At 36.2% G+C, this 23,697-nt stretch overlaps 1 protein-coding gene across 1 annotated transcript; it reads left to right on the top strand.

Moving 5' to 3' along the window:
* The first annotated feature begins 10,395 nt into the window (after nucleotides 1-10,395).
* Nucleotides 10,396-23,407, top strand: LOC145677237 (uncharacterized). Its single transcript, XM_081747836.1, is given in 3 exon segments — nucleotides 10,396-11,429; nucleotides 11,431-11,475; nucleotides 13,771-23,407. Coding segments are annotated over 3 exon segments (2,166 nt in total). The 5' UTR covers nucleotides 10,396-11,159; the 3' UTR covers nucleotides 15,622-23,407.
* Nucleotides 23,408-23,697: the final 290 nt, after the last annotated feature.

Here is a 23,697-nt window from a genome sequence, read left to right on the forward strand (position 1 = left end):
ACTATTCCTTTGGTAGAATCAGTGACCCATCAAAATCAAAACATCAAAACCAAACATTTTCTTTGTGCTTTCAAAATGTCAATGGCCTGCGTACTAAAGCCAGTTGTTTTCATAATGCTGTTTTATCTAACTCTTATGACTTTATTAGCTTGGTAGAAACTTCTTTAACGACAAATTATTCTGACTCAGAATTCTTTGATGATAGGTATGTGGTCTGGAGACAAGACAGAAATATTGAACTACAAAAAAAGACTAAGGGTGGGGGAGTATTGTTTGCTGCGCTTACAAAATATAATATTCAAAAAGTAAATAGCTGGGAAACTAACTTTGAAAGTGTAATTGTCAAACTGGTTTTGGACTCAATTACCGTGTATATTTGTACTGTTTACATAGAGCCTGATTCACCACTTCATATATATGAACAGTTTTTTGAATTTGTAGAATCAAATTGTCCTGTGGGTTGCACAATTCTTTGTATAGGGGATCTGAATCTACGACAAATAACTAGCTCAAATTTCGATTTAATGACGTCATCAGCTAAATGTAAAAGTCTTGACAATTTTATGTCCCTCTTTAATTTGATTTCAATTAATAATATTCCTAATAGCAATGGCCGAACCTTAGATCTTGTTCTCACAAATCTCTCAAAAGTAACAGTTCAAAGAGAATGCGATCCACTGGTAATAGAAGATAAACATCATCCTCCCCTTCTTATTCAGTTTACAGCATTGTATTCAACCAAACTTAAAACAGTGCCTAACACAGTAGGTTATAATTTTAGGAAAGCAGATTTTGAAAAACTTTACCGAAACCTATTAGCTGTGGATTGGGGGATGCTGCAGAATATTAAAGATGTCAATCACGCTGTCGATCTATTTTATGAAGTATTGTATCAAATATTTGATGATTGCATTCCCCGTAAAAGAGCAACTAATAAAATCTACCCTACATGGTTTACCCCGAATATTATTAATAAAATTAAACGTAAAACTTATCATCGTAAAAAAAGTCGTCTCAGTGTAGGTAACACTAAGTACCATGAAGAGCAATTTCGTCAACTGCGTAGAGAAATTAAAGCAGAAATAACTGCTGCTTATAAAGAGTTTTTAAGCAGCACAGAAGATAAATTGAAGAATGATCCGAAATTATTATGGTCCTTCATTAAAAATAAATCGCGTCACTTGTCTTCTGATCGCATACAGTACAATGGTCACGACCTTACTGATGATAGGGACATAGCTAAAGCATTCGGGCAACATTTTAGTTCAGTCTATGGCTCCTCAAGAGCGGACTATGACGTATCGAGCATGTCTCTAAATGATCGTTCCAGTGCTCTTCTTGATATATTTTCACTACCTCTCATATCTGAAAAAGAAATAAAAGAAGCAGTAAGGAAGTTGAAATCGAAAACAGCAAGTGGCCCAGATATGATCCCAACGTACATTGTGAAAGGCTGTTCAGATATATTCTTACAACCTCTGAATATTATATTTAATTTATCTATAAAAACATGTACCTTTCCTGAAAAATGGAAGGAGTCAGTTGTGTGTCCAATACCCAAAACAAACTCAGCTAGCAACATCGAACAGTTCCGACCAATTTCTATCTTATCTGCGTTTGCCAAGGTGTATGAATATATACTGCATAAGCGAATAATGGATCATGTTAAACCTGCATTATCTGTCAGTCAGCATGGATTTCTGAAGGGCAGATCTACTGTATCAAATCTAGCACTAATAGCAGACTACATTTCGAAGGAACTTGACAAGCAAGGACAAGTAGATGTCATATATACTGATTTTTCTAAAGCATTTGACGTCATTGACCATGACATTCTGTTAAACAAACTGGCATCCTTTAACTTCTCGAAATCAACTCTGCAATATTTTGCTTCCTACCTTCAAAATCGTAAACAAACTGTATTGTATCGTAATCATAAATCTCAAATCTTCCATGCAACATCTGGAGTCCCTCAAGGCTCGAATCTGGGACCTCTACTTTTCATTTTGGCGGTAAATGATCTTCCTGAGTGCTTTCAGTTTTCTAAAAATCTACTCTTTGCTGATGACCTTAAAATATTCAACAGAATTGAAACAATTCAGGACTGTTTAGAACTTCAGAGTGACTTACAAAATCTTGAAATTTGGTGTAAAAACAATAAATTTAAGTTAAATGTTCGTAAATGCAGTTATTTAACATTCACTAGAAAAGAAAAATATATTCAATATAATTATTCAATATTAGGGGAAAAACTGAAAAAGCTTGATTTTATAAGGGATTTGGGAGTTATTTTTGACTCAAAATTAACTTTTATTCAACACATTGAAACTATTTGCAAAGAAGCCTACAAAAATCTTGGATATATTTATCGAGTCAGTAAAGATTTTCAAAATGATCAAACTTTAATTGTACTGTATTATGCATACGTCAGGTCAAAATTAGAATATTGTAGTAATATATGGAACCCTAATATACAGAAATACTCATTCTTGATTGAGCGTACTCAAAATAAGTTTCTAAGGCTTCTTACCCTTAAGAAAACAAAATTCTATCCAAAATTTGAAAGCTACATTAACCTTGTTGAAAATTTTAATTTTGAAACATTAGAACTCAGGAGAAGAAATATTGATTTATTGTTTCTACACAAACTCTTTCATGGCAAAATAGACTGTCCTGATCTTAACGAAAAAATATGTATCCAAGTACCATCTATTAAATTGCGCACTGCTTTGAAAAATACATTTTTTTGTATGACAGCGAAAACAAACGTTTTAAGCAGATCTCCTATATGGAGAGTTAGTGCAACCTACAACACGTTAGTTAAAGAAAATTTCAACCTGGATGTACTGGCAATGGATTTAAGTAGTTTTAAGAAGTCTATTAATTTTGTAAGACAAATGTAATTATGACCAATAGCTTTATTAACCTATATAATCTGTATAGCGATATACTATGTAACACTGTAATTAGGCCTGTGCCTGTTGTGTTATATGTCAATAAATCAAATCAAATTTAAAAGGATTCCCCCGAAACACTTCACCACTTTGGCCAGTGGCGGCTCTAGCCCGGGGGGCCTAGATCTAGGATTCTCTGAGGGGGTGCACCAATAACTACCAGTACATTTGAATTAAATTTGAGTTTTTTTAAATGCTTTATCTGTGATGTGAATGAGAAATTCCTTTAGAAATGCTAAGTGTCTGATTTCGATGAATTCTTTTCCTTCAACCTTCAGAAAATTGACTTAAACTATTTATTTTGCAAAGCTCTCTGCTAGCTTCTTACTTTAGATAGTGTACATTTACAACGAAATGAAATGAATTTTTTTAGTTTTCAGCCCCACGGTTATAACGGTTAGGCTAAAGGAGACGGTGAGAATGAGAAATGAATGAAATGGTGGAATGAAGAAAGTGGAAGGAAACCCACGTACACGGTGTTTGTCCACCACAAAGTTCACTTGGCGGGAGCAGGGTTTGAACCAGGAACCCATGCACCAGAGGTGAACGCTCTACCACTGAGCCACCGCGGCCGATATATTTACAACAACGCGGGGGTGCACGTGCACTTTTGCACCTCCCTAAATCATGCCCTGCCTAGGACCCCAGTTTTTTGAGTCAAAAAATAATTTATTATTTATATATTTTTGAAAGTTTATAGTAAAGTCATGATATACCTATTATAGTCTGGGGTCTGGCTGGCTCCCCGATTTTTTACCTTCTACATCCGACACTGACTCTGGCCCGGCCCTGGGTTCACGTAGGGATCTGAAAATTTCTTGAAAATACGTATTACGTACACAATGCGTGTGCTAAATTTCAATCTTGTATCTTGAAAACAAAGGGATGAAATTTTTTTTGAAAGTCTGAATTTAGGCCACACACGCACGTATAACTAACCGGTTAGCGTACGCGCCTTTGGCGTGGGAGACCCGGGTTCGATTTCCAGTGGGAGCTCATGTGGTTTGGATTCCACGTTAATCAGTAGGTCCACGTCTCACATAGCATCACTGCTGAACAGGACATTAAACTCAAAATCAACTCAATCATATTATAAAAATTTACTGCGTCGTTACTATTTGGCCTAGAGTCATGGTTCAAACACTATTTTCTTCAATATAACAAGCCCTTTCCAACGGTATGACTCACATGTGCGTATCGTACACCTAAAGCGGAAAAATTGGTAAAAATCAGATTTTTTTTCTGAAAAAATCGCCCCCTCGGAATAGTTGCGACCCTCAGCCTCGGGCCCGAGTACACATGGATCTAAAGAATTGAGAAATAGGCCTACTCAAAGGTGCACACAATCCGTGTGCAAAGTTTCAATCTGGTATGTTAGAAACTAAAGGCTTGAAAAAGTTTTGAAATTTCCTCAAGGATAAGTCACTTCCCTCTGTCCCCACTTGGCGCCACCAAGATGACCATCTGATTCCAAAATGCATCCTTTTTTTGACCAATAAAAAAAGCCGGCCTAAATACCTGTTATAGACCCTAAATAAGCGGACAAAGACAACACTTACGCCATGGTATCTAAAGATACCATGAATCCTGAAAGATTTAACGAGAAGTTGCGTAGTTACGGATTAGTATACAAGGTATATATATATATATATATATATATATATATATATATATATATATGGGGGGGTTGTATGTTTAAATACTTGGGACAAGAATGTATATTTTATCTTTTAATTTAGATATATTCTGTGGACACTAATACAAAAAATGAATTAAAAACCCCAGCAATAAAATGACACTCGTCTTTCAGCTTACTATTAACGATTCTTAAGTGTCTAAATAGGCAACACCGTTCTATATTCCTTTTCTTTTTTAAACATAAACACAATTATATCATTGCTACGGACATGATAATTGCAAAAGCCGCATAATAGTTCCTTTCCATTTCAAGCTCTCTATTTTACTACGGCGGGAACACAAATTACCAAGAAACAGGAATTGTCCTTTCACAAGTGGCAGGTAGAAACGCACACACACACACACCACAAGCAAACATCGTGGCCCTGTATTTTTCTGAAATAGTTCACATAACCTCCGAAAGATGTCAGACTCTATTGACCTCTGTGAGGAATATCTCCGAGCGATATCGCCGTGTGTGAATAGAAAATATCTCTCTTGCATATGATAAAAAAATCTCCACCCTTGATGATTTATCATAACGTCTAAAAAGGGCCTAATACTCATCTTTCATTTCTATCCTGTTCATTGACCTTGCATTGTCCGTGTGCTGTAGGAAGAGTATGAAGGAAGTTGAAGATCCACCCGTGATCTCCATCTCACACACAAACAGAGAAAGAGGGGAGAAGCACATTCATAGAGGAAAATGTGCATTTCAGTGAAGGAAACAATTTCCCGTTTACTGGTTATTTTAAAGGAAACCACGCAATCCCACCAGTGCTATAAATATACTGGTATACCTGCAAATGCTATTTTATCACGAAACGTCCAGCCTGCGACTCAATGATATGTATAGAACTAGTCCCTTCACATTCCTTTCTTCTAGAGATCACACATACAAGTAACGAGTGTATGTAAAATTAGAAATGAGATGATGAAAGTATTACTAAATTAGTCATTGAGTCGCCGACCCACAGGCAAGACGTTTAATAATAATAATAATAATAATAATAATAATAATAATAATAATAATAATAATAATAATAATAATAATAATAATAATAATAATAATAGTATTAAGGTTCTGAGAATGTAAGTCCTTTCGTTTTAGACAATCAGCCATACTTCAAAGTTTGTCAGATTGAATATATGTCAAGGTTATTTGTCTATGCCCAAATTACCTTCATTGTTGCACCTTTAGGAGGCGTTTTCACCCTCTCCCCTCGACCGATTTTCTTCCCCACGAACTCGACTTGTCATTTGACCTAATTAACAATCTGTAGAAGTTTCATTTGATCGATTCACGCGTTCGGAAGTCATCGTGAGACACACACAAATAGACAACACAAATGCCGAGCATTTCACCTAAGAGATTTCACTTCTATAATAATAATAATAATTATGTTAGAAGTTCAGACAACATTGTGGCAAAACGATGGGAAGACCAGAGATGTTCCTGGTTCAAGTCTAATCCTATCTATCATGTTTCGGATTTCGAATGCCAATGTAAGGGTTGTTTCATCTGTAAATCCTTTGTCCCAATATATTTCATAGACCTTGTAGATTATATAGTAGTTTTCAAAATAAGTTCAGAACATTTGAGGTTGAGGGTGACCGGTGACCTTATAGGGCCATGTGTGGTATTGTACTGATCTAATAATGATGTATTACTGTACAAATACTGTACTACTGTACAAATACTGTAACTTTCGTTTGAATAAAGTAAAAGCATTGTACTCATTTTTAAGTGCTTTATCTGAAAACTAGCAGCGTTCACCCCGCTTCGCTGCGGTCACCCCGGAACGCAATAAACTTTGTTACTTAGATAATTTTTACTTTTTCGCTTTCAAGTGATATGATAAAAACCATAGAAAATTGCAGTAAATCTTAACATTATATCGCCTGTCATTTATGTTAACCCGCCCCGCTTCGCTGCGGTCATCCCGGTGCTGGCATATTGTAAAAGTGTCTGTAAAAATAAGCAAATCAATTAAAAAATTTTAAACAGAAGATTCAAGCTATTTTCCGCTGTATATCGCCTGTCATTTATGTTAACCCGCCGAGTGACACGGTCATGCGGGTTGCATATAAATACGTTTATTTTTACCTATGATGAACTAATAACAAAGGATTTGTACGTTATGGACACTTGAATGGTCAATTATCTCAAGACACTGGTAATTAAAAATTAAAGTGATATGATAAAAACCATCTAGGGTCCAAATCCTAATAACCCCCCAAAAATGAAAGAAATTGGTTCAGCCGTATTAGCGTGATGAGCGGACAAAGGATTTTGTACGTTCTCTTTTATATATATAGATTAATAATGACATTTACCTCGAGAAAGATCAGAAAGAAGGGGAATCAATTTTGTCGGCATGTTTTTAATTGTTGCATGGCACAATATTTTCTAGATTCTGTATTACATAAAATGTTTATTTTCTTTATTTTACGAATTCATGTTGCACATATTGATTTGACCTCACTTTTCTTAGTGTTTTCGATATTGTTTGTTCTATAAACACTGAAGTAACAATATGATTTTCTAGTGTTATAGAGGAGCCAACAAGAGAAGGTCTCTGACAGCTCGTAATGACGTTGCTACTACTCACGTGTCAAGGCTTTTTCGGTACTACCTAATGCCAATTTAATTAGTGGTGTAAGACAGAGTAACAGTAGTTGATAACAGTAGCACCAAAGTTGGGGCTGCATTTTTCCTCCGCATGAGCTAAGAAACTTCAGAGAACATCTTTTGTTGGCCCTGCTATAGTTTATTGGTTTCCTTTTCTACATGAGGGCAACCCTAAGGAAGTAAAGGCGTCTGAGTGTAGTGCTGACCTTTTCAGAAAATGACTAAATAACTTATAAAATAAAACATTTAACTGTAATTCTGTGCAAATGCACATGGAAAATTACATTTTTCTATGCTTTCGTAGGGTACTGGAGGAGAAGAAGACCGCTACTCAACAAAGCTGTATCCCTGAAGTGAGCAACGGTGATGAAGCTACTTCTGAGAAAGGAATGGGGGAAATTGGACATGAGGAGGCACCACAATCAAGGGTATCGTTTGCTCTCTCGGTCAGCCAGCCGCTTGAGGTGAACTCAGATAGAACAGATACGAGCAACCATGAGGAAAATATTGAAAATACAATGTGTATCGAGAGGAGCACACCCAACTCTGAGTATAGTTCGCCTAAAACATTGACTCTCTCTGGTCGTAGGTTTGTAGATATTGGTTATTTTATCAGCGAAATGCAAAGAATAAGTAATCATGAACCATTTGGATGCAATCTCAGTGATATGGACATTACTGGAGAAAACATAAAGGGATACAAATCCGATATTAAATTAAAATGTAGGATGTGCAACTTGGTTTCTACTAGAGATGCAAAAAAGCCGGCTTTTTTGAATCGATGGTTTTTTTCACATAAAAAGCCGGCTTTTTTGGAAAAAAACCGAGAATTTTGGAAATTTTGGCTTTTTTCATTATCATGATTTTTCTATCCAAATAGCTTTCTTATAGTATATTCTATAGTTAGATAAGATTTCCACGACCTGAATGCCATATTTAGCTCTGTAATTCACCATCAAGATGGATGGAGCACATGTTTTACGAATTAAAGCTAACATGAAGAATGTAGTATTTGAGGGCAATTTTACAGGTTATTTAACTTTATTTTGACTTTTGAGTTATCGACATTTTTTCCTTCTCTAGATCATTTCAGTTTGTCATCCGTGTTTCATTTCTAAGAGCTTAGTACTCCAGCTTCTAGCACGAAAGTTAAACTTACGTTTTTCTATATGTCCGTCAAAGCATACGTTTTTCAATATGTCCGTCAAACCGTATTTCCACATTTCTGTTATACTGTAGTAGTACAATGATTTAGCAATAATTTTCCAGATACAACCTTGAATACCAATTTATACAAATAATCAATAGCGGATTTAGAAAAGTACTTTGGGAGGGGTTTCTCTGATTGTTTCGTTTTCTAAAAAGTCCTAATTTTATTTGGGAGGTGCTTGAAGTTTATGAGTACAGGCATAACTAATATTTCGTTTCGTTTATATGTTTAGCAATAATCTTCCGGATACAACTTTGAAGATCATTTTATACTGAGAATCAGTGGCGAATTTAAAAAAGTGTTTTGGGAGGGGTTTTCTTACTACTAATGTTTAGTTTTTCTAAATATTCGTAATTTTTATTTGACGGGAGCTTAAAGTTTATGAGTAAAGGCATAACTAATAGATATTTCGTTCGTTTTAGACATTCCACAACTTTGGAGAACAGGCTTCAGTCCGAAAGACCGATCCTCTAACCTTCGCAAAACCGTCACTGCTGGTAATTAGTAATAATAACGATTTAAAAACAATAAGAAAGAAAGTCGGCCAACTCCTACACTCCTAGTCGGCCAGTACACGCACTATTTCTACATTCTCAGGTAAAATGAAGGAAGGCTTTTTCAGAATGGTCGAATGCTGGGTTGAATCCCGGACTTCCCGATAGAAGCGCAAAAGCCAATCACTCAGTCACGTGTTGTGCAGTTGTATTTAGCTTAACTTAAATATATTCCGTAGTCTTTTTTTTTTTTTTTTTTTTTTTTTGTTCCGTAATGATATGTTGAATCCCTCTTGTTAAAAATTCAGAAAACTTGAGGACTGGGTAAACCGTGATGGTGGTCAAGGGCGCCCATGTTGTGGTTTCCAAGGAGGGGAAGTATAAGCGACGTTTCAAAAATAGTTTCAAATTTTGCTGTAACTAATGTAAAAATCCTATTGGATTTTCAATATTCTGAAGTACATTTTCCTCTAGGGGGGGCAAGCGCCCCCTTAACCCCCCTGATGGGCGCCCTTGATGGTGGTTATAAAAAACTTGACTGTAGAATTTCAAGAATATACAGAACCATGTGCAGCTTTTAATTGTATCATACAAATCTAAGTATTTCTCTTATGTTTTATTTTAATTTTATTTTGTTTCAAAAAGAGGTATATTTTGAAGTAAAAATACTGCATACTGCATACAATTTGTGTATTTTTTGAAAGAAGTTTTTACTCTTAGGGTTGGCTCGTTTACACCAGCTGTTTTTTTTAAATAACTGGTTTAAACTAAAAAAAATTAAAAGAACAAAAATGTGAATCGTGTGAACTTCATAGTGACGTTTCACATGTCAAACCATCTGCATTAGTCTTATTTCCTTTTCACCTTTTAATCAAGGTGTCCCATGTTCAATTCTCGGTCGAACCACAACCCTTCTTTCATGTGTAAACCAAGTACTCTTTCGGATGTCACTTTAAGCGAAAGTCTTCTCCTTGATAATCTCGGTATTACGTAAGGATGTTAAGCCTAAACATACAAAACGAAACCAAATTATATATTTCTGCATGCCTGTTGTTTTATAAAGAAGCGAAAGTTGCTTAAATATATTGATTAAAATTGGTAAAATTTATCGATTGCCTACTTAGCTTCCAACATTAGCTTGGATTGGACTTTCAATGATACCTACATACTAAATTTGTAATTTAATACCTCAGTTTTAGAAAAATAAACACACTGCTGAACAAGACTGCACTTATTTAATATAAAAACACATTTACACGTGACGTTTCGATCTTCTATCCAAGATCCTCATCAGACGTACACTCACGTCTGATGAGGATCTTGGATAGAAGATCGAAACGTCAAGTGTAAATGTGTTTTTATATTAAATAAGTGCAGTCTTGTTCAGCAGTGTGTATATTTTTCTGATTTTATTCGCAAGACGTTGACTATGATTGTGTGTCACTCAGTTTTAGCGTACTGATTATAATACGTTGACCTTTAAATTTTACATGCAAATTAAATTTTACAGGATTTTCCCGTTATTGTTTTACATTTAAAAGAATGACGGGATTTTATCGATGGCTAGGGCGGGAGTTTCTCAATTTAAGAAATTTACTGACCGGACTTCTTTAAGCTTATGGGACCTCTTCCAGCATAACCCCGTTGTTGAATAATAACACCAAGGCGAAACAAACTTATTTCTGTGAATATGTAATACAAATACATAAAGCAAAATATCTAAATCAAAAAACCTGGTTTAAACCCCAAAAAAGCCTGGTTTAAACTGCCCCCCCAAAACGGGTTTTTGGCATTTTCAGAAACAACCATGGCTCTTGCCAACTCTGCTTACTTTTGTATATAGGAGGTTAAAATGTGTTTATTATATACATTGGTTAATCCTTTGGAATTCATAATGTAAAAATGTTGAAGTAAAATTGTTTAAAATATCTTTTCGAAATTCATGGTTTACTTTCGAGGTTTTATATTATTATCGGCATCAACCACTAATTAAATGACTTTCTGTGTTATAGAGAAGCGAAACAAAGTCTGCTTTATCGATTTAAAGCAGAATTTTGAAAAAAGCCCAAAATTTCCCAAGCAAAAAAGCAAAGCAGAAAAAACCGAGTTTTTTTCCAAAAAAGCCGGTTTTTTTCCGAGCCCTTGCATCTCTAGTTTCTACCGTGTCCACGCAGAACCCAAATTCAGTGAGAATGGATGTGAACACTGCAGCAGTTTGTGGTGCGATGGCAATTGGTGCAGGACACTCCCAGCTTCAGGAATTCAGTGCTGCTCTGGATATTCCGTCCATGTCTAATAAAACCTATGACAGATATCACGAGAAAGTTTGCGATGGATGGGAAGCAGCAGCAACGAGAGAGATGCAGGTAGCTGTGGATAAGGAGATCGCATTGGCTGTGGAGAGGGGAGACGTTGACAGCGAAGGAATGCCTCTCCTCACTGTGGTAGCAGATGGTAGTTGGGCAAAAGCGTTCATATGGATGTAACTACAACTCCATGTCTGGCACGGTAAGTAGGGCTACAAGTAGACAGTAATATTGTTCAGTAGGTTGGAAGATTGCATTGAAATATAGCAGTGATGCTAGTAACCGGCGCCGAGTTTGATAAATTCCCTTGGGAGCACTAATATATATATATATATATATATATATATATATATATATATATATATATATATATATATATATATATATATATATATATATATAATGAAATTTGTACAAACGGAACTCTGTCTTCATAGACTTAGATGTTTAATATTAAGATTTTAAAAATGGCATGTTATGCAGCATATAAAAATTGAATTGGCAAGCAAATTATCTTCAGAACGTTTCGTTTGGAGAAGTATTGCAACTCTGAGAGAATTACGCAAATTATCAATAAATCTTAAAATATTACCAGAAATTCAAATTTCCAGTTTCTCCTAGGATTTGAAATTTGATGAGGGATGACAGTTTATTGAGCGTGCAAAAAAAAAAAAAAAAAAAAAAACTGAATTAGCTATTAGAATATTTACAAAATGTCGAATCGTATTATTATATACTAAGTTAAAATTAAAAGGAAGAAATTAAAATAACTAGTCGCGGTAAATTTAAACGAGCCGGGAAATTTCAATTAAACGTTACACGAGACGGCAAGGTCTCTGGTTTTCACGAAAGAGAATGTTCTGACCACAAGTTCCTTGGGTGCATGTCCCCATGCAGATAAGTCCTTGGGGCACACGCTCCTTTGCCCCCATGTGCTTGGCGCCAGTGATACTAGTGCTGATTGCAGATTGACACGCTACGTTACCCTATGTCCATCATACATAGGGGCAACGCAGTAATCACACGCACCATAAATATACAGTATGCGTTGATTTAGTAGCCAGCGTAACTAGGTGCAATTTCTCGCAGTATCTTCACCCAGTTGGTTGTATAGCGGTAGCGTCTCCTGTCAAGCAACTTTTGGTTAGGTCGAGCGTAGATACGAACGCTGCTCGGACCGACCGTCCTAACTGAGATTTTCCCTGGTTTTCCCCAGCCTCCCCACATATCCCTCCTTGTGTCCCTTCCTTGAACTAATAATTGGGCGTACAAATTAGTTCTCTCCATTTAAAAAAAAAAGAAAGAAAAAGAAAAGAAAGAAAGAAAAAAGAAAAGAAAAGAAAGAAAAAAAATAGCTCTTGTTGTCATGAATGTTGGTTCCTAACTTGGATCGCCTCAAAGGACGAGATCTACTTTCGAGTTTGAATTCCAAAATTGCCTGAAAGGTGGGAAAAACTAGTAGCCAGCGATGGACACTACTTAAATTAATCTGTTCATTCCTGTTGAACAGAAATAAATGCATTTCTGACCACAAACAACGGGACCGAACTAATTTACACTAACAATAATAAATAACAAATATTCTCGCTGTATCAAGGCCATGATGATGTTAAGAACACGGCCATGATATCTAGTTCTGTGCGCTCCATTTATTGGAAAGTAACTGAATAAAATTTAATATGGAGTGGAGATATTCATTATCTAATCCATAGTTAGCATAAGTTAATAATAGGTATGTATGTAATTAAGCACAATTTCGTACATTTGAATATCAGTTATTATTTAGAATATGCTTTTCAAAGGATGTTTGGTATACTACGGTGGAATACCATTATTATTCCGTAGCTAAGAATACAGGAATTGCAAGTATTTAACATGGAATACACATATATTCATAATGTTTAATTCATATGAGCGGTCTGCGGATTCATTTCATATACCAGAGGGTTGCGTTAATCTAGTACTATCTAGTATATCTTTTGAAGGTGAAAAACTTTGATTTGTGATAGGTTTGTGGTAGCATGCGTATCGAAGCATTGGCACCAGTCATTATACGTCATTTTCTTAACTATTACACAACCATCTATAAGGACTCGAAAGTACTAAATTTAAAATATTTTCAAATTATTTTTACGCTTCGAATCCGAGTTTGCAATTAGAAAAACGGGATCTTCCATTTGAGAAAACTTATGTTGCCCTTATTTTTACCGATTTAGCAAGATTTAATTTTAGCGACATATGTTAAGAAGCTTAAATTAATCTTTGTGTCATGCCTTACAAATGATTATCTAGTCCTATTGCTTTCTATTGAGAACTTTTTCTAACGATTACAGCCGCAGTTTACGGAAAAGCTACGTTTGTATTTATTAGCCCGTAAATGTGCACCTAAGATTTTAAATTGATATTTTCTTATATATGTACAAAATTCATAACGTATTTTATGTAATAATTGCAGATCTCTTCATGTAAAATAATTATATCTCACTGTGCTCCACAGGCTGCCATCGTCGGTTTCTACACCAAGAAGGTGCTGTTCCTCGGTGTGAGAAACAAGTACTGCACAATGTGCGCCAGGGCAGCTTCCAGGAGTGAGGAAGTACGGCCGCATCGCTGTTTCAAGAACTGGACGCAAACATCCACGAGCATGGAATCAGATATAATTGTGGAGGGCTTTAGAAGAAGCGAAGAACTGTACGATGTAAAGTATGCTACTCTTGTGGCTGATGGGGATTCTAGCGTATATGCAAAAATTCTGGAAGCGAGGCCTTACACCACCATTACAGTAGAAAAAGTAGAGTGTACCAATCACTTACTGCGGAACTATTGCAAGAAACTGAGACTAATCAGCACTGATGGCAAATTAAAGAATGTTAACCTCAGAAAAAAAATTGGTGCCAGCATCCTGAGGTTGCGAAGAGCGGTGACGAAGGCCGTGAAACATCGTGCTAGCCAGGATGGTTTGACCCCTTCTTCTCGACACACAGAATTATATAAAGATCTTCTCAACGGGCCAAGCCATGTGTTCGGGGAACATTTGCACTGCGTCGAGCGTGGCTACTTCTGCTCTGGAAGATCTGCAGAAGAAATTAATATTGTTCCGGAACTTAAGGCAGCTGGGTTGTACTCGCTAGTCATGGAAGCAGTTGGTCAACTAGCAATTCACTGCAGAAGTCTTCTCAAGAATTTAGACAGCAACCCTGTAGAACAGTTCAACTCCATAATAGCAAAGTTTCTTGGTGGCAAACGAGTAAACTATGGGTTAAAAAGGTCTTACATGGCTAGATGCTCCGCTGCTCTGGTTTCTTACAACACCCACACCCCACTGTATAGCCTACACAAACAAATGTGTGCCGAGAAAAGTCCAGGGGTTTACACGAAATTGTTAGAGTCAAGGCGAAAACGAAAGCTAAGTCTCTCGAAGAACCGGGAGCATCCCAGGAGCAGGAAGAAGTTGCGACTTGAGGATACGTCCGTTGGCAATAAACTTGACAAGGACTACGGTCCAAATGCCCAAAAACCAGATCTTCCGCCTGATGTCCTCCAGCAACGTTGTCAAGAATTCTTGCAGTCATTGGCACGCACAGAAGAGGAACGTCGAGAGCTAGAAAGGAGCACTGTAATGCAGAGGAACAGCGGGCTTTGGAAGCAGGAGAGGCGTAAGTTACTTACAGCATCTCATTTCGGTGTAGTGTGCAAGAGGAAGCCTCACACCGGGTGCGAGAAACTAGTTCAAACGTTACTCTATAGAGATTGGGACTCGGAGGCAATGCAATACGGTAGAGAAAAGGAAATTACAGCCATTGATCACGTAGAGAAGGCAGTGAACGTGACAATAACACGGTGCGGCCTGTTTGTTGATTCCACCATTCCGTATTTAGGAGCGTCACCAGACGGCCTGGTAGGTGAAGATGGCATTTTAGAAGTTAAGTGTCCCTTTTCTGTGAAGCATGTAACACCATCAGATGCCATAAGGACCAGAAAAGTAACTTTCTGGAAATTTGACAAGGACCTTAACACCAATACAGTAAACACCAACCACAATTACTACTACCAAGTGCAGGGACAACTTCATGTAACACGGAGGAGGTACTGTATCTTCGCTCTGTGGACACAGAAAGGTGTTAAAATCGAATATATCCAGAGGGATGATGAATTCTGGATGAAGAACATGGAAAAACAGCTACAACAATTTTATGTTGAGTGTCTGTTACCAGAACTTGTTGATCCGAGACACACGCGATCATTGCAAATCCGAAATCCCCCAAGAATAATCGAAGCTCAAAACAGAAGAAAACCAAAGACATCAAAACCGAGGGTGAAAATTCAACAAGGGACTTATCAAGAGTAAGAATCTTGCTGAACGATGTATCAAAGCTAATTGAATTGGTTATTCATGACGAAGAAGGTGTCTATTGTAACTGCGTGGATAAAATTACCAACAAGACACAGTAAAGTACAAAACTTAATGGTACAGGATTAGACAGGTACAGAAAGGCCACTGAAGACGACGACATACAAGTAGATTTGCTCAAGGGATTAGGAGACAACGCAGTGAAAGCACTGACTTCACTTATTAACAAGATCTACCTGAGTGGAGAATGACCAGGGGATTTTCTTGATGTTACAATGATTGCATTGCCCAAGAAAAATCAAGCAAAGAAGCGCAGCGATCACAGAACCATTAGCCTGATTTCCCACACTGGAAAGATCATTGCACGCATACTGAACCGGCGGATGAAAAGTAAGATAGATGAGAGGTTGGAAGAAGATCAGTTTGTATTCCGGAAAGGAAAAGGCACCAGAGATGTTATTGGATTGATGAGAATTATATCAGAAAGAATTTTTGATGTAAAGGAAGAGTTGTGTTTGTGCTTCATCGACTGGCGAAAAGCTTTCGACCGAGTCAATTGGACGAAACTTCTGAAAATACTTACAGATATCGGAGTCAACTGGAGAGATCGACGACTCATTCAAAATATGTACATAGGACAACGAGTGAAGTTGCGCTTGAATGAAGGAGAAACCAATAGTGTGAAGATTGGAAGAGGAGTCAGACAAGGATGTAGTTTGTCGCCCCAATTATTCAACATTTACAGTGAATGAAGGAAGCATTAATGGACATTGGAGATTTCAAGATTGGAGGGTAGATCATTAACAAGATCAGGTATGCAGATGATACGGTTATAATGGCTAAAACCGAAGGAGGACTACAGGAGATGATTGACAAAATAGTTGACAAAGATAATTTGAAGAGGTCGATAATTTCAAGTATCTGGGAAGTATTTTGACGAGAGACGCTTACTGCACCAAAGACATCACATCAAGAATTGCCATAGCTTAAGAAGTATTCAACAAGAAAAGATCACTCTTAACTAGCAGGCTCAATATTGGACTTAAGAAGAAGTTGGTCAAGTGCTATATATGGAGCATTGGACTGTACTTTGTAGATTACGGAAGTTAAGGAAGAAATATTTAGAGAGCTTCAAAATGTGGAGTTGGAGGAAGATGGAGAACATAAAATGGACAGAGAGAGCAACAAACGAAGATGTTTTAAAACGGATAAGAGAGAAGGGGTCACTTCTATCCACTATCCTTCGTAGAAAAGCCAATTGGATTGGACACATCTAGCGAAGAAATTGTTTTCTTCATACCGCCATAGAAGGAAAGATGGAAGGAAAGCGGGGAATAGGAAGAAGAAGAACAGCTGATCGATGATTTGAAAGATAGGAGAAAATGTTGGGAACTAAAAGAGGAAGCTGAAGATCGAGAAAAGTGAAAGAAAGATTTTCAGACCCAAATCTTTTTTTTTTTTTTAATCCTCATCAGTCCCAGGACCTGCCGAAAGGCAGAATACTTAATAATAATAATAATAATAATAATAATAATAATAATAATCTGAGCAACACTAATTCTAGTTTTCGATGCTGCTTTTAGTCATTGTAAAGTTATGTAAGTTTAGTTTTGATTACTTGCAGTATTTTAAGGATATTAATTTGGAAATACTTAGCTTTAGTAATTTTATGTGGAATTGGATTTAATTTCAGAACCTTGTAAGTTCACGACAACGCAAACACGAATCGAACGACTATCACTATCGCTCTCGCTGACGCCAAAATAGCTATTTTGCAAACCTTGAGCTAAAGTGTCCCTCTCGTTAGAAACATTGGCTTGTTTTCCAAATTGTGATCATACTTCCGTCAAATATTTTGACTAATGCACTACAGTGCACATACAGCGTAGTGTACACTAACAATTTTATAAGGGTAAGTCATAAATCTTGCAAGATTTCCACAATCCAAACAGCAGGCACGTGTATACGCCATCATCCGTAAGTACCAGATTATCAAAAAATATCGTTGTTTTTAAGGCTCTGGAGGAGTTATGAGAGGTCGTAATGGACCAAAACTTGGTAGAAGTATAGTTGGGAACATGCAGAAGCGATTTGTGTGAGGAAACAAATTAGTTTCAATTCTATCTACCATAGAAAATTATGGTGCTAATGACTTTGCTGCTGTAAATCTAAATCCATACAGCATTTTGTGAAAAAAAAAAAACTTCTTTATAAATAGTGCTCTCAACGGATCGGGTCGAGTCATGGGTTGGGTCGGCTTGTACCTTGACCCGACCCGACCCGTTGAGAGCACTATTTTCAAAAACGATTAAAATTATGTCGTATTCCAGAATACTGCAAGACTTACGACTCCCTTTTGTATGATGTAAGTTCTTCCTAAAGTATTACAGTACTTAGGAAACGAAATGTACAGAAAGATAAGAAATCCTTAAAATTTTTAATATTATGTTGATACGTAGTTGCTCTTATTGTATTGCATAGTGAACGTTTTCTGCAGACTAATTTTAAGAACCTTACTGGTTACGTGTATTGTGTTTGTCCCATTGTTAACCCAATGATTCAATGTTATTATTGTTGTTGTGGTTCTAATATGCATATTTTGCCTGTTTTGTTAGAATAGTCTCATTTCTGTTTCACTTTTACTTGAAGGAAGGTAAATTAGTAATATCGTCGATCTTAAGGAAAATGTCATTAACTGTAATTTTGTGATTTCAAGTTATTTGTTATATGGATCATTTTTAGCATACACTTTATGCTGAAGAAGACATCAACTATAATTTATACATCTGTTTCAACTTCTAACTGTTCGCATCTGTTTCAACCTCTAACTATTCGCAAATATAGATTATAGCTTTACCAACATGAAGCTTATGCTGAAAATGATGCAATATAACAGATAACTTAAAATCAACAAAAAAAAAAAAAAAAAAAAAAAAAAAAAAAAAAAATGCAGTTAATGACTTTTTCTTTAAGATCGATGATATTAAAGGCCTACAGGGTGTAACAATACCTATACGGCAATTTTCGGGATGTTATTCCGGACACACGAAAAATCCTTCTGAACTTTAGCTTAGTGAAACTAGTTTCGGAGCTACAAGATGCCGGAAAGTAAACTTTAGAGGCCTAAATATATTTTATAAACTATCCATCGTAGAGAGTGCAGTTTGATAAATCACCATCGAAGTCATATCTTTTCTATTTAGTTTTTTTCTTTGAGAACTTCGCATTATGTGCGCAAGGGATTTCAAAAAGAAACGCATCTCTGATTGGCAGATTATCCGGGTATCCTTTGGGGGACACTTTTTTTTTGTTTTGGTTACCGGAATAAACTCCCGAAGGTTTTTCGCATTGGTATTGTAACCAGGGGTGCCTTTAGGATTTTAATTTTGGGTAGGCCCGCACCCTCGTTTATGGATACATATGCAGACTTGTTTAAATTATTAGACTCAATATTCAGTTTCTGAATATTTTACTGTTATTATAATACTACCAAAGAAAACACGTTCGAACTTAGTCCAAATTACTGCTTTGTAACTCTGTCCTTATTTCTAGTGGGTGTGGCACATTATTTGCAATATCAATAAAACAAATGCGTACGTGACACTCAAATATAATTATTATTAAATCCAAATTGGAAATAAAAAATGAAGTGAATACTTATAAGAAAATGGTCTCTCATACAAAGATTAATATTCCGTATGTACAAGTTTAGTACATTTTACCTTCAATTCAGAGTCACGATACCACAATTTGTTGATCTCTCGATCAACTGATGTTTGGTTGTAATGTACTGCTTCTTAAGCTTTTCATTCATGAAGCTCCAAAGGTTTTCAATCGAGTTCATATCAGAAGTATTGCCCAGCCACTGAAGAACACTAATTTTGTTGTTCTCGTAGAATTTTGTCACAGCTTTGACCCGGAGGCATGGCGCTTCATCATGCATAAAGATGAAGTGTGCGTCATCAAACCGGACTGCAGCCTGGGGAAGCAGTTCTTCTTGAACTTGTAGGTATTGGTCGTGCTTCATTGTTCCCTCTACTATATATAGATAAAAATAGTTTCCCAGGCCCAAAGACAGGCATCACACCCCAGACCCTGACTGAAGTAGGATGCTTCACGGTTTGTCGGATAATTTCCATCTTGAATTCCTCCCCAGATCGACGTTGCACATATTGTAAACATTCATCTGACACGAAGACACATGATTCATCACTGAAACACCTATTCTCCAATCATCAGCAGTTCAATGTTCCAGGCCTCGTGCCAATTCGAGGCGCTTCTTTGAAATGATTGGAGCAATTTTTGATTTCTGTCTTGGCTTGCGTGCTTTTATTCCCCCAGCACAAAGAATCCTTTGAATACTTTCAGGCAAAATGTCTGCACCATGCTCAGCTCTGTAGAATTTGCATTTCTGTTTCCCAGAGCCAATCTTTTTAGTTTTCTGATACCTCTTAGGAATAGCTTTGATTTTCACCCACACTTCCCAACCCGTTTTTGCTTATACATTTGCTTTTTGCTAATTGCAACAGAGATTCTACTCACAGATTTTTGCCCTACACCAACTCTACTAGCAATTTGTCGTTGTGTATATCTCCCTTCCGCCAGAAGTGTTTTGATAACTTCCACTTTACGTGGAGAAAGATATCTGGTTTTCACATTATGCAGCGATTACAGGACTTCACAGACTAAAATTTTAATACACAAAACACGTCACGATCACTTTAAACTGGCCCATTCGAACTGTTGAACGCTTTGAATGTTGTAACTGCTTACGACTGCAACCACAACACTTCAGACTGTAACTTGTTGATAGAAACCACAATCGCTGTATTAGAGACCTGCACGGGCCGGGCTCGGACTCTGTTATTTCTTTGGGCCGGGCCGGGCTGGGGCCGATTATTGCATTTCTTTAATAGCTGTATACAACTGAAACACAACTTTCAGAACTTTCTCCTCCACTAATGTCATCTGCTGTTCAACGGTGATATCATCACTTCAACTGTACAGTAAACAAATGAAGGATCCTCTATTGGTGGTTTAACCCTTAACTCACATGTTTTAGAACTCCTAAATTAGGGCTCCAACATCAGCTTTGCATTTTACGGGCGTGAGTCTAATAATTTGAACACGTCTGTACACATTTGATTGATTAATGACAGTAGGAAATTACTTTTGCAGTAGTGGTTGATACTATTTGTTAAATAATTATCTACCATTAATATAAATAATGGAAAATATATTAAACTCTTTATTGTACCTTCTTGCGTTTATATATTTTTCAAAATTTTTGGGTGGGTCCGTGCCTACCCGGCCTACCCGCTAAAGCCGCCACTGATTGTAACACCCTGTACATGTAAATATACTGTAGATTTATGAAACGAAATGTGGAGAAAGATAGGAACACTTTAAATGTATTAATATTGTATTGCATAATGAAAGTTTCCTGTATATGAATTTCAAGAGTGTATATATATATATATATATATATATATATATATATATATATATATATATATTGTGTGTGTGTGTTCCCGTGTATGTGTTTATTTCATTGTTCACGTACTAATTCAGGTGTTTTTATTATTGTAGTAGAATAGCATATTTTGCGGTTTGTTAGAATTGTCTCCTTTCTAAGTGATTTGTTCTTAGGAAGCTAAATTTGTAATAATACGTGTTACAAGACCTATGCGACAATTTTCGGAAGATTATTCCGGACACGAAAGAAAGACTTTTTGAACTTTAGTGCAACTAGTTTCGGAGCTGCAAGATGCCGAATGCGTAGGAAATTGAATTTCAAGGGAACATAATTTTAAAACTACTCTATGTAGAGAGTGCGGCTTCCTAAATTACTGTCGAAGTCATATCTTTTCTATTTACAAATGTTTGTTTCAAAATTATGTATTGTGTCCGGAATAACCTCCCGAAGTTTGTCGCATACGTTTTGAAACACCCTGTACATGTACATATAGCTTTATTAAGTGTTTTAAAGTATTATGGAGCTTACAAAACGAAATGTGGGGAAAGATAGGAACACTTTAAACTTATTAATATTGTATTACATAGTGAACGTTTCCTACGAATTTTAAAAACGTATGTTTTTTTTTTCCTTTTCACCTAATGATTCAAATGTCTTTGTTGTTTAGTGTAATATATTTTGCCTCTTGGAACTCGCATTTCTATTGCATTTGTACTTGACGTAAGCTAAATTAGTAATAATACACAGGGTGTTACAAGGTCTATACGGCAAATTTTGGGAGGTTATTCCTCTCTCACACACAAAAAGTTCTTTTGAACTTTTGTTTAGTCACATTGACACCCGTTTAGTGACACGTTGAAAGGATTGTCACTCCGTTTGACATTTCAGTTTTGTAAACTTGACATTCCAGAAGGGTGAAATTTGACGTCATTCTGGAGTTTTCTGCAATCTGTTATTTTTTTGGTAGCTACGCATAGCTTTCTTTTTCTTTCCTCCCCCCTCATTTTTTTTTTGAATTTTCTGTCATTTGTACTTCAAGGAAACCAAATTAATTGTAACACTATTATGTACTGTACATATGGAACTATTACTTATACAAGTAAAATAAATCAGTATATTCCGTACCCTGAATTATTATTAAATATTTAAAATTTGACGAATTCTGTTATTACTTTTATTCCAGATAGGGAGATAATTTGTTAGAATCTTGTACCTAGAATAGTACCTTAGGTACTTTGATTAGTCAGTACCTGTACAGTACCTATCTTGGGTAGTACTTTGGCTATCTATTACCTGATACCTGTTACCGATACAAATTTGAGTCAGTGCCTTGTACCTGTACCAAGCTATAAGAAATCGTGCCTAACCCAATAGTGATTATCTTCTGCAGATATTTCTGCGTCTGGGTTCTTCGGCGATTACACAACCCGGGAAAGTGGAGGTGGAAAGAATATAAAAGAAGAGAGGCCTCTCGTGGCTAAGCGGCTAGGGTACGCGCCTTTGGCGTGGGAGACCCGGGTTCGATTCCCGGCGGGAGCTCATGTGGTTCGGATTCCACGTTAATCAGTAGGTCCACGTCTCATATAGCCTCGCTGCTGAACGGGACGCTAAATTAAAATCAAATCAAAAATATAAAAGTAGAGATCCGTGTCCCCCAAATGATTTCCTGGATCCAACAAATGACCGACTTTTAAAACATTATCCTAAGATTACTTCGCTTCAGTTATTTAAAAATAACAAAGTGTACATATAATTAATAATTTACGGAAGTTGCAGCTTCTTTAACCCAAATGAAAAAAAAAAAAACTTGTGCTTCAATTATATCCAAATTTAAAGGAAAAGGTTTAGATAATGGAACTATATTATTGAATACCATTTATAATTTTTCGAGTGTGTAATTCTTCTTTAGATTTGTGTCAACATAAACTGCATAATAAACATATGGACTTTGAAAAATACTTTTTTTGACAGCAGATTACACAATTTATTTGACTTATTGACAGTTTGAAGACAAACGTTTTAACAAGGTACTATAAATACTGCCATAAAACAATGGTACTAAACTGCTTTGTAAGTACTTTATATTTTTATATGCTATAACTAGTGTTTTAATAAACATATTTTTTATTGGATGGAAAATTTGATGAAAAACGCTTTTATTCTGTTTTGCATTTTTTTTGATACTTGGTGTAAAACAGGAAGTGAGATATAGCTGTTAATAAAAAAAATTATGGTGTTTTTTAATCACGAATAATAAATAAATATTTTTGTCAGTAAATCTTAGTCTTATGTAGATAGGTTCTGTGTACAAGGGCTTAAATTGAAATAGTTATACACAAATTTATGTTTTTTCCGGGCTAGTAGTTCTTGGTTAGGCATAATAAAAACTACCTGGTACATAATATTTATGGGGGGAAAAAAGCTAAAAAAAATATAGATTTTTTCGGACGGAAACTAAAATTTTCCGTTTTTTCAGGCCTCAAATTTTTTAATCTTTGTATATTGTAACTGCCCCTCCTAGATAAACCTGCTGGCTACACCCCTGCTCTAGTGTAATGTAATCCGATCGACATTCATCCCCCACCCATGGGCATAAC

The sequence above is a fragment of the Thermobia domestica genome, unplaced genomic scaffold, assembly GCF_964235325.1.
Source record: "Thermobia domestica unplaced genomic scaffold, izTheDome1.hap1.1 HAP1_SCAFFOLD_722, whole genome shotgun sequence".
Classification (NCBI taxonomy): Eukaryota; Metazoa; Arthropoda; class Insecta; order Zygentoma; family Lepismatidae; genus Thermobia; species Thermobia domestica.